The sequence below is a fragment of the Salmo trutta genome, chromosome 14 (assembly GCF_901001165.1).
Source record: "Salmo trutta chromosome 14, fSalTru1.1, whole genome shotgun sequence".
Taxonomy (NCBI): Eukaryota; Metazoa; Chordata; class Actinopteri; order Salmoniformes; family Salmonidae; genus Salmo; species Salmo trutta.
In genome coordinates this window covers 36,339,289-36,351,799 of record NC_042970.1, presented here as the reverse complement: position 1 = coordinate 36,351,799, position 12,511 = coordinate 36,339,289, and the positions used below count along the sequence as shown (strand labels likewise).

Sequence of the window (12,511 nt, the reverse complement as noted above, 5' to 3'; positions counted from 1 at the left end):
GTTGAGAGGCAGACCGTTAGTCTGCTGCCCTCTCCCTCCGCTGAGTCTGACCATAAAATGCAGGTTCCATCAGCCAAGCGAAATAAAAATGTAAAGCAAATTATTTTTATTTAACCATTTTTTAACTAGGCGAGTCAGTTAAGAACAAATTCGTATTTACAATGATGGCCTACCAAAAGGCAAATGGCCGCCTGCGGGGACGGGGGCTGGCATTAAAAATATAGGACAGAACACACATCACGACAAGAGACAACACTACATGAAGAGAGACCTAAGACAACAACACAGCATGGCAGCAACACATGACAACACAGCATGGCGGCAGCAACACATGACAACACAGCATGGCGGCAGCAACACATGACAACACAGCATGGCGGCAGCAACACATGACAACACAGCATGGCGGCAGCAACACATGACAACACAGCATGGCGGCAGCAACACATGACAACACAGCATGGCGGCAGCAACACATGACAACACAGCATGGCGGCAGCAACACATGACAACACAGCATGGCGGCAGCAACACATGACAACACAGCATGGCGGCAGCAACACATGACAACACAGCATGGCGGCAGCAACACATGACAACACAGCATGGCGGCAGCAACACAGGACAACACAGCATGGTGGCAGCAACACAACATGGTACAAACATTATTGGGCACAGACAACAGCACAAAGGGCAAGAAGATAGACAACAATACATCATGTGAAGCAGCCACAACTGTCAGTAAGTGTCCATGATTGAGTCTTTGAATGAAGAGATTGAAATTAAACTGTCCAGTTTGAGTGTTTGTTGCATCTCGTTCCATTTGCTAGCTGCACTGAACTGTGCGCTTTAGGGACCTTTAACAGAATGTGACTGGCAGAACGGGTGTTGTATGTGGAGGAAGAGGGCTGCAGTAGATATTTCAGAAATGGGGGAGTAAGGCCTAAGAGGGTTTTATAAATAAGCAACAACCAGTGGGTCTTGCGACAGGTATACAGAGATGGCCAGTTTACAGAAGAGTATAGAGTGCAGTGATTTGTCTTATAAGGAGCATTGGTGGCAAATCTGATGGCCGAATGGCAAAGAACATCTAGCCGCTCGAGAGCACCCTTACCTGCTGATCTATAAATTACGTCTCCATAATCTAGCATGGGTCGGATGGTCATCTGAATCAGGGTTAGTTTGACAGCTGGGGTGAAAGAGCAGCGAAGAAACCAAGTCTAGATTTAACTTTAGCCTGCCGCTTTGATGTGTGCTGAGAAGGGAGTATGGCTAGATTGTACACTGTCCAAGTACTTGTATGGGGTGACTACCTCAAGCTCTAAACCAGGGCTGTCCAACCCACCACGATGCTTGAAAATATGGAGTGTGGTAATCAGTGATGTGTTGGATTTGCCTAAACAAAACACTGTGTTCAGGACATAAAGTACATTTCTTTGCCACATTTTTTTGCAGTTTGACTTTGGTGCCTTATTGCAAACAGGATGCATATTTTGGAATATTTTTTTCTGTACATGCTTCCTCCTTTTCACTCTGTTATTTAGGTTAGCATTGTGGAGTAACTACTACAATGTTGATCCATCCTCCGTTTTCTCCTAGCTGTTTTAAAGTCACCATTGGCATCATGGTGAAATCCCTGAGCGGTTTCTTGCCTCTCCAGCAATTGAGTTAGGAAGGATGCCTATCTTTTATAGTGACTGGGTGTATTGCTACACCAACCTAAGTGTAACTGTTTTAATTTAACTAGGCAAGTCAGTTAAGAACAAATTCTTATTTACAATGACTGCCTACACTGGGCAACCCCAGATGATGCTGGGCCAATTGTGCACCACCTTATAAGACTCCCAATCATGGCCGGTTGTGATACAGTCTGGATTCGAACCGGGGTGTCTAGTGCCGCCTCAAGCACTAAGATGCAGTGCCTTAGACTGCTGGGCCACTCAGGAAATGTAATGTTTTTTTTTTTTTTTTTTTTTTTTTTAAAACCTATTTGCCAATAAGTGCCCTTTGCGAGGCATTGGAAAACCTCTTTGGTCTTTGTGGTTGATCTGTGTTTTGAAATTCACTGCTTGACTGAGGGACCTTACAATTATCTGTATGTGTGGGGTACAGAGAGGGGGTAGTTTATTCAAAAAATGATGTTAAACAGTATTATTGCACACAGTGAGTCCATGCAACTTATGTGACTTCTTAAGCAAATTTTTACTCCTGAACTTTAGGCTTGCCATAAAACGGGTTGAATACTTATTGACTCAAGACATTTCAGATTTTCATTTTTAATTAATTTATATATAAAAAATCCTAAAACATCATTCTACTTTGGCATTATGGGGGTATCGTGTGTAGGCCAGTAACACACAATCTCTATTTAATCAATCTTAAATTCAGGCTGTAACACAACAAAATGTGGAAAAAGTCAAGGGCTGTGAATACTTTCTGAAGGCACTGTTTATGTATTTAAATTGTTTTAAACAATCAGACTCATGGGGCAAAGGTCAGTCTCTTGCCAACAGAGGGAATGGTCTCTTGATGTCCAAGCCTTGCACATTACTTACTGGTAGTTGTTCATGGCTAGGTATTGTAAATGTAATTGATAATGGCTTGAAGTTGGTACAGATTGTTACTGGAGACAATTTTTTTTTAGGTAAAAACTTATTTTAATGTCAGTGAAGGGTTTCCTCTTACACTTTTCCAGCTAACATTTCTGTGGTTAATTCCCGATTTGTTGCTATTGAACCCAAATTGCTTTTGTTAATTGAATTTGATTGGGCATAAAACATTTTCTTGTTTTAACCTTAAATGCACACTAAAGTGTTTGTCTTCAGGTGTTAAGACATGGCAACAAACATGTTACCTCTAGTACTAGAACTAATCAGTCCTTTTACATTTGTGTGAAATGTATATGGTTATAGTTTGCGAGTTGGGTATTTTTTTGTGTTCCACTTCATGCAATAGGAACACTAGCTAATATATTAATACTCTGTGTGTATAGGGGTGAAGCCGTTTGCTTGCAACATGTGTGACATGAGATTCTTCCAGCGTTACCACCTGGCGAGACACAGCCTCACTCATACGGGTACTGGTCCACACACCGTACCCCTCTTGACAATGGGCTATAAACACTGATGCTACACTTAAGCGCCAATACACAGGTTCATTATGTTGTACTTGCGTAGGCTGGCGCAAAGCCACAACAAACTAGGGTTTTGTAACCGCTTAACAATTTGTGGCTTTCAATTAATATCTCTGGATTCACTATCTTGGCAATTTCATTGTCTTGGTAAATTGCCAAACCAACCCTTTAGTAGGATAGTGCATTAATAAGCTATATTTCTATACTCAAATGACTGAGGTATGCTGGTAATTGTTTTGAATTACTTTATAGCCGTTTTAAATATTTTGAGTGCATTCGGAAAGTATTCAAACCCCTTCACTTTTCCACATTTTGTTACGCTACAGCCTTATTCTAAAATTGATAAAATATTTTTTTCCGTTGTCAATCTACACACACTACCCCATAATTACAAAGTGAAAACAGGTTTTTAGACACTTTTGCAAATGTATTAAAAATAAAGAACAGGCATACCTTATTTACATAGGTATTCATACCCTTTGCTATGACACTCGAATTTGAGCTGCGGTGTATCCTGTTTCCATTGATCATCCTTGATGTTTCTACAACTTGATTGGAGTCCACCTGTGGTAAGTTCAATTGGACATGATTTGGAAAGGCACACACCTGTCTATATAAGGGCCCACAGTTGACATTGCATGTCAGAGGAAAAACCAGGCCATGAGGTGAAAGGAATTGTCCGTCGAGCTCCGAGACAGGATTGTGTCAAGGCACAGATCTGGGGAAGGGTACCAAAACATTTCTGGAGCATTGAATGCCAAGACTTTTCCTAGAGCTGGCTGCCTGGCCAAACTGCGGAATCGGCGGAGAAGGGCCTTGGTCAGGGAGGTGACCAAGAACCCGATGGTCACTCTGACAGAGCTCCAGAGTTCCTCTGTGGAGATGGGAGAACCTTCCAGAAGGACAACCGTCTCTGCAACACTTCACCAATCAGGCCTCTATGGTAGAGTGGCAAGATGGAAGCCACTCCTCAGTAAAAGGCACGTGACAGCCCGCTTCGAGTTTGCCAAAAGGCGCGTAAAGGACTCAGACCCCAAGAAACAAGATTCTCTGGTCTGATGAAACCAAGATATAACTTTTTGGCCTGAATGCCAAGAGTCACGTCTGAAGCAAACCTGGCACCATCCCTACGGTGAAGCATGGTGGCAGCATCCTGCTCTGGGGATGTTTTTCAGTGGCAGGGACTGGGAGACTAGTCAGGATCAAGGGAAAGATGAACGGAGCGAAGTACAAAAATTATCAAAGTGGTGTGTTAATGTGTTTTATACATCTTGTTTTTTTTCTAGTCAGTGATCTCTAACCAAGTTTCTCATATATTTGATGAAAACCTGCTCCAGAGGACCTCAGAATGGGGTGAAGGTTCACCTTCCAACAGGACAGCGACCCTAAGCACACAGCCAAGACAATGCAGGAGTGGCTTCGGGACAAGTCTTTGAATGGTCTTGTGTGGCACCAGCCAGAGCCCGGACTTGAACCTGATCGAACATCTCTGGAGAGACCTGAAAATAGCTGTGCAGGAACGCTCCCCATCTAACCTGACAGAGCTTGAGAGGATCTGAAGAATGGGAGAAACTCCCCAAATACCGTGTGCCAAGCTTGTAGCGTCACACGCAAGAAGACTCGAGGCTGTAATCGCTGCCGAAGGTGCTTCCACAAAGTACCGAGTAAAGGGTCTGAATACTTATGTAAATGTCATATTTCAGTGTTTTATTTGTAATAAATTAGCAAAACTTTCTAAACCTGTTTTTATGTAATTGTGGGATATTGTGTGTACTTTAATGAGGTGAAAAAACGATTTAATCCATTTTAGAATAAAGCTAACTTAACAAAATATGGAAGTCAAGCGGTCTGAATACTTTCCCGAATCGACTGTTGAATAATGGAATGTCTCAGTGCGAGCTTTGCATGGCTATTGTGACGTCTCAGATCATTTGAATTGCTTTGTTCTGGCGTGTCAGGCTTTCTTTGAGTGTTAAGGACTCTACTTAACCATAGGGCAAGATGCAGACTTCTCTAAAGTTGGTGCTCTGTGTGTATAGGGGTGAAGCCATACGCTTGCTCCATGTGTGATCAAAGATTTTTCCAGCGTTACCACCTGGCGAGACACAGCCTCAAACATACGGGTATGGGTCCGCTCACCGTACCCATCTCAGATTTAGGTACTCCAGTGAAATAATTTTACATAAGACCATCGAGTTTGGATTCTTACAAACAATGAAATATTGCAGATGGACTCCAAGAAGCTCTTTATAGGAACAGCTTTCTTTTCTTTTGCAATTGTTATGGACGTGTCTCACCGCTGCCACTACTTTTTCTAATAGGCCACTGAGTTTTCAAAAATGTTTGTCCATATTTTGGTGTCTGGCACAATACAAACCCAGTTAATATATGCATGATGCTCTTAACAAGCCTTATATACTGACATGACTGGTAATCTGTGTGTGTGTGTGTGTGTGTGTATAGGGGTGAAGCCGTACGCTTGCTCCATGTGTGACATGAGGTTCTACCAGCGTTACCACCTGTCGAGACACAGCCTCACTCATACGGGTATGGCGTCTGCTCACTGCTACCTTACTGGAGCTAGTGACGCAACATTATTCAGTTGAATGTACATGTTAAGTCCCCAACAGCTCCATGCATTGTCAAATGTTCTGACAAAACGTATTTGTAGGGTTAGGCTACTTTTTTTTTTTTTTTTTTTTTAATTTTTTTTTTAGCACTCAGTTATACAGGCTATTCAGTGCTGGATGTCCTTGTGTTGGTAACCCCTTCTTAATCTCAAAGTGAATGGAATGAAGAGGCTTTGTTGGAAACTACTGTCCACTGGAAAAAGCAATCTCAATCTCCATGTTATCAAATATTAGAGTGGTGTGTTTTATACATCCTGTGTTTTTTGTAGTCAGTGATCTCTAACCAAGTTTCTCATATAATTGACTCGTATTTATAAGAGGAGCGACTATCACCAGATGAGATCAATATAAGGGATGTTTTTTTTTAGCTTTAGAGAAAGTGATTGTATGATATGAGAAATGTAATTGCAAGTACTCTTAAGGGTAGTTACACTAAGTTTTTTTCATTGTAGTTCCCCTCGAAGTGATTTGTTTATATAATTGTTTAAGTTGTAAAGCAGGAAATCCAGCATGTTAATGTCTAGAATATTTAAAAAAATCAGGGAATGCATATTTTAAAACTGACAAAGATGGCTAATATTTGTCTGCTCTGTGTGTGTGTAGGAGTGAAGCCATATGCTTGTTCCATGTGTGACATGAGGTTTATTCAGCGTTACCAACTGGAGAGACACAGCCTCACTCATACGGGTATGTGTCCTCACTTTAAATCTCTCGCTTCAATCTGACATTGCAAATGCCATGCATGAGCCCCACTGCAATGTGTGGTTACATGAGTCGTCTATGTCATGTTGGGGTATAATGGAATTGAATTCATACATATGACTGCATCAAACTCGAGTTTGTATTGTTAAAGGCATTTTATTTCAAAATCAAAGACTATTTATTGTCCCAGCACAGCACTACCAATACTTGGCCTTGTTTCCTATCAGATCTTAATAAGAGAAAGATTTGAATATTGTTTTATGTAGGCAAAAGATTTCTAAGCGAACCAGTTTAGAGGACAATGATAGATTTTAATCAAACCCCCAAATCATTGCTCAACATTTGTAAATCAGCGTTAGATCATGTTTAGAAATAAGGCTTGCAACAGTGTTACAGTGAAATGAACTAATTTAATCAAGTCCCAGGTCCAATAAAATCTTTGAACCCCCATGTTGGAATTGAGCTTGAGGTCTGGCTAAGAGCCACAACTTCAGGCTGACTGTATTTCCAAAAATGTCCTATGGAAGCCATCTTTGATGGAGTTTTGGATAGCAGGAGAATCAGAACGCTTCAGGAGTTTGAGACGTCACAATAGCATGCCAAAAATCACATGGTTGTGTCAACGTGTTATGTTTAAATATGTACCAACTGCTTAAAAGTTTCACATCTAATGTTCGTATGAACAGCATGATGTGAAGCCATGTGTCCACCGGCATTTTCGCCCCAAATTTTAACCTTACTCAGCAAAATTGCAATTGTTATTAGCTAAACCATTGGAATCATTGGTAGCTAGTAGCCACGCTTAGGCTACAACAGTGATTCTGCTGTGTATTATGGTGGTGTATTAGAGCATTACCTTTCTTAGCGTTGCCCTTTTGATCATAAACTGCCTAATACTCATTGGGTGCTAAAATTGAGTCCCAATTGGATTAGTAGACTGCACCTTTTTGACCAACTGCTGTAACAAGATTTTCTGTTAAAGAAAATGATCTGGTGAACAAGACGAACTGTGCTAAGCTTATTTAGCTGCACTAAAGGTAAAGGAATAATCCACTCAATTCTTTTGCTATTTTTTTTTTCTTCTCTACTGATACAGTCCCAAAATGTTTTGCTTGTTAGAAGATCAAGTTTTCAAGATATAGGTCTTTCAAAAAGCGATTTGTCACGTGCCACATCATCATGGTGACGCGAAATGCATCCTCATGATGTGGAAAGTGATAATTTGGTTCTTGAAAGTCCTATATCGTAACTTGATTGCTGAAATGCAAAACATTTTGGGACCATCAACAGTGCACTAATGAAAAAAATACCTAAAGATTTGAGTGGATTATTCCTTTAAGATCATTTTTGGCAGTTGAACTTTTTTATACTGAAGTTGGTGCTCTGTGTGTGTGTGTGTGTGTGTGTGTGTGTGTGTGTGTGTGTGTGTGTGTGTGTGTGTGTGTGTGTGTGTGTGTGTGTGTAGGGGTGAAGCCATTTGGTTGCACCATGTGTGACAAGAGGTTCTTCCAGCGCTACCACCTGGCAAGACACAGCCTCACTCATATGGGTATGCACCCGCTCACCTTTTCCCTGTAATTAAACCCTAATATACAGCGTTGGCAGGATTTATTCATTAGTCATGCACAAAAAAATGTTTTAATATCCCCAAAAAGTTGTTAATTTAATTTCTGTTAAAGATGTGAAGGGTTAGTTTTGCCACCGGGTGACGACATCAGCTCATGTGATGTGTTATGGTTGTGGACTAAAGCATTGGGGGGGGAGAAACGTAAAAAAAATCTCTCACTTCATTGGGGGAAAGATTTTGAAAGATTTTTGTGAATACCTATTACGTTGTGGCAAGTATTGAAATTAGTAGTTGACTACCAATTGATTTGCCATCCAAGTATATACATATAACTAAACCTAAAAAATTAGAGGCACTGAAATAATATATTGACGCTCTGTGGGTTTAGGGATCAATTTATGCTTGCACCCTGTGTAACATGAGGTTTGTTCAGCGCTCCCACCTGGCGAGACACAGCCTCAAACATACGGGTATGGGTCCACTCACCGTACCCTTCTCGCATATAGAAGCTAGTTAGTAACGCTCTGTGTTAGTAAAACAAATTCACAGGGACACATTCAATAACGATTTAGGACTTTGATCAATAATTATCGTTATTTGCAGTCCTTTGCGAGTTAACTCCTTTGATGAAAAGTGTTGTATTGCATCATTGCTATGTTGTACTTGCAAAGTTCCCAGTAGAACGAGGTCATAAGCCCCCACTAGAAAACCACTTTATTTTCTCAACTTTCTAAATGTAAGCACTTTAAGAAACCTAGAACTACCACCAGATAATACACTGCTCAAAAAAATAAAGGGAACACTAAAATAACACATCCTAGATCTGAATGAATGAAATAATGTTATTAAATACTTTTTTCTTTACATAGTTGAATGTGCTGACAACAAAATCACACAAAAATAATCAATGGAAATCCAATTTATCAACCCATGGAGGTCTGGATTTGGAGTCACACTCAAAATTAAAGTGGAAAACCACACTACAGGCTGATCCAACTTTGATGTAATGTCCTTAAAACAAGTCAAAATGAGGCTCAGTAGTGTGTGTGTGTGTGTGTGTGGCCTCCACGTGCCTGTATGACCTCCCTACAACACCTGGGCATGCTCCTGATGAGGTGGCGGATGGTCTCCTGAGGGATCTCCTCCCAGACCTGGACTAAAGCATCCGCCAACTCCTGGACAGTCTGTGGTGCAACGTGGCATTGGTGGATGGAGCGAGACATGATGTCCCAGATGTGCTCAATTGGATTCAGGTCTGGGGAACGGGCGGGCCAGTCCATAGCATCAATGCCTTCCTCTTGCAGGAACTGCTGACACACTCCAGCCACATGAGGTCTAGCATTGTCTTACATTAGGAGGAACCGCACCAGCATATTATGGTCTCACAAGGGGTCTGAGGATCTCATCTCGGTACCTAATGGCAGTCAGGCTACCTCTGGCGAGCACATGGAGGGCTGTGCGGCCCCCCAAAGAAATGCCACCCCACACCATGACTGACCCACCGCCAAACCGGTCATGCTGGAGGATGTTTCAGGCAGCAGAATATTCTCCACGGCGTCTCCAGACTCTGTCACGTCTGTCACGTGTGCTCAGTGTGAACCTGCTTTCATCTGAAGAGCACTGGGCGCTAGTGGCGAATTTGCCAATCTTGGTGTTCTCTGGCAAATGCCAAACGTCCTGCACGGTGTTGGGCTGTAAGCACAACCCCCACCTGTGGACGTCGGGCCCTCATACCACCCTCATGGAGTCTGTTTCTGACCGTTTCAGCAGACACATGCACATTTGTGGCCTGCTGGAGGTCATTTTGCAGGGCTCTGGCAGTGCTCCTCCTGCTCCTCCTTGCACAAAGGCGGAGGTAGCGGTCCTGCTGCTGGGTTGTTGCCCGCCTACGGCCTCCTCCACGTCTCCTGATGTACTGGCCTGTCTCCTGGTAGCGCCTCCATGCTCTGGACACTACGCTGACAGACACAGCAAACCTTCTTGCCACAGCTCGCATTGATGTGCCATCCTGGATGAGCTGCACTACCTGAGCCACTTGTGTGGGTTGTAGACTCCGTCTCATGCTACCACTAGAGTGAAAGCACCGCCAGCATTCAGAAGTGACCAAAACATCAGCCAGGAAGCATAGGAACTGAAGTGGTCTGTGGTCACCACCTGCGGAACCACTCCTTTATTGGGGGTGTCTTGCTAATTGCCTATAATTTCCACCTGTTGTCTATTCCATTTGCACAACAGCATGTGACATTTATTGTCAATCAATGTTGCTTCCTAAGTGGACAGTTTGATTTCACAGAAGTGTGATTGACTTGGAGTTACATTGTTGTTAAAGTGTTCCCTTTATTTTTTTGAGCAGTGTATAATCCCTTAATCTGTGTTGTATGAGATGATGAAGTGCAATTTCTTACATTCTGAAGTCTGGATGGACGCCATGTCAAATTGTGGTTCATCATAAACGAATGGCCAATCCTAAATTTTGCACACCTTGTCAACACCTTTTTGATAAACCCCAACAACCGCAAGCTATTGAGGTGGTAGTGTAATCAGATTCTAAACGGTCAATACCCGGGAAGTTATTGTGTGGATCGACATCAGTGTTTTTATAAGTTATAAATTAAGTGTACAGTGCATTCGGGAAGTATTCAGACCCCTTGACATTTTGTTACGTTACAGGCTTATTCTAAAATGGATTAAATAAAACCATTTCCTTATCAATCTACACACAATACCCTGTACGGACAAAGTAAAAACAGGTTTTCTATTATTGTTATTATTATTCTTATTTGCATAAGTATTCAGACCTTTTGCTATGAGACTTGACATTGAGCTTGGGTGCATCCTGTTTCCATTCATCATGCTTGATGTTTCTACAACTTGATTGGAGTCCACCTGTGGTAAGTTCAATTGGACATGATTTGGAAAGGCACACACCTGTCTATATAAGGGCCCACAGTTGACAGTGCATGTCAGAGCAAAAACCAAGCCATGAGGTGAAAGGAATTGTCTGTGGCGCTCAGACAGGATTGTGTCAAGGCACAGATCTGGGGAAGTGTACCAAAACATTTCTGCAGCATTGAAGCTCCCCAAGAACACAGTGGCTGCCATCATTCTTAAATGGAAGAAGTTTGGAACCACCAAGACTCTTCCTAGAGCTGGACGCCCAGCCAAACTGAGCAATCGGGGGAGAAGGGCCTTAGTCAGGGAAGTTACCAAGAACACTCTGACAGAGCTCCAGATTTCTTCTGTGGGGATGGGAGAACCTTCCAGAAGGACAACCATCTCTGCAGCACTCCACCAATCAGGCCTTTATGGTAGAGTGGCCAGACGAAGCCACTCAGTAAAAGGCACATGACAGCCTGCTTGGAGTTTGCCAAAAGGCACCTAAAGGATTCAGACCATGAGAAACAAGATTTGCTGGTCTGATGAAACCAAGATTGAACCTTTTTGGCCTGAATGGCAAGTGTCATGTCTGGAGGAAACCTGGCACCATCCCTACGGTGAAGCATGGTGGTGGGGATGTTTTTTAGTGGCATGGACTGGGAGACTAGCAGGTCTCTCCGATCGAACATCTCTGTAGAGACCTGAAAATAGCTGTGCAACAACGCTCCTCATCCAACCCGGCAGAACTTGAGGATCTGCAGAGAAGAATGGGAGAAACTCCCCAAATACAGGTGTGTCAAGCTTGTAGCGTCACTCCCAAGAAGACTCGGCTGTAATCGCTGCCAAAGGTGCTTCAACAAAGTACTGAGTAAAGGGTCTGAATTCTTACGTAAATGTCATATTTAAGTTTTTTGCTTTTAATACATTTGTAAACATTTCTATAAACCCAATTTTGATTTGTCATTATGGGGTATTGTGTGTGTAGATTGAGCAATAAAAACATATATTTTATAAGGCTGTAATGTAACAAAATGTGGAAAAAGGCAAGGGGTGTGATTTACTTTCTCACTGAACTGTAAATGTATATATCTTCATTTTGGAAGACTTTAATTGATGGACAGCGGGGCATAAAAATAATCTGATGTTCTGTGTGTGTGTAGGGGTGAAGCCGTATGCTTGCACCATGTGTGACAAGAGGTTTTTCCAGCGAGACCATCTACGGAGACACAGCGTCACTCATATGGGTATGGGTCCATTCTGGTATACAGGGTTGGAATGATTTAGTCTATATTCTAGCTCCTGCACGAATCAAGGATGGCTAAGAAAACATCATTTGTTTATGATGAAAAACAATTTGCTTTTTTTTTTTTTTTTTTTTTTTTTTTTTTTTTTTGTGCTGCAATCTGAAAACCCCCAATCCTACTGCTTGAAATCAGGATGTTGATAACAATGTTCTGTGGATATTGTTGATCATACTAAATTTAGTGTGAAGTTTATGGTATTAGATTATGAATTTCTTGCATGCTCAGCTCTGGGTGACACCTAGTAAAATTGCCTTATCCTAAAAAAAATTTTTTATTGGCCATCCTTAATTCGCACAAC

The 12,511-nt window shown here is 42.0% G+C and overlaps 1 protein-coding gene across 41 annotated transcripts in view; it reads left to right on the top strand.

Annotated features, from left to right (window-relative positions):
• The window catches only part of LOC115207940 (gastrula zinc finger protein XlCGF57.1), a 33,076-nt gene that overhangs the window by 6,324 nt on the left and 14,241 nt on the right, over positions 1–12,511 (top strand). For 21 of the 41 annotated variants that reach the window (XM_029775553.1, XM_029775552.1, XM_029775542.1 and 18 more), the window contains 6 exons: positions 2,993–3,076; positions 5,173–5,256; positions 5,597–5,680; positions 6,367–6,450; positions 7,931–8,014; positions 12,070–12,153. The exons of 1 other annotated variant lie outside the window; for it this stretch is intronic. In XM_029775553.1, coding sequence (XP_029631413.1) covers positions 2,993–3,076; positions 5,173–5,256; positions 5,597–5,680; positions 6,367–6,450; positions 7,931–8,014; positions 12,070–12,153 — 504 coding nt within the window. The remainder of the gene's footprint in view (positions 1–2,992; positions 3,077–5,172; positions 5,257–5,596; positions 5,681–6,366; positions 6,451–7,930; positions 8,015–12,069; positions 12,154–12,511) is intronic. 19 more of the 41 variants (XM_029775568.1, XM_029775557.1, XM_029775566.1 and 16 more) reach the window with 11 other exon arrangements.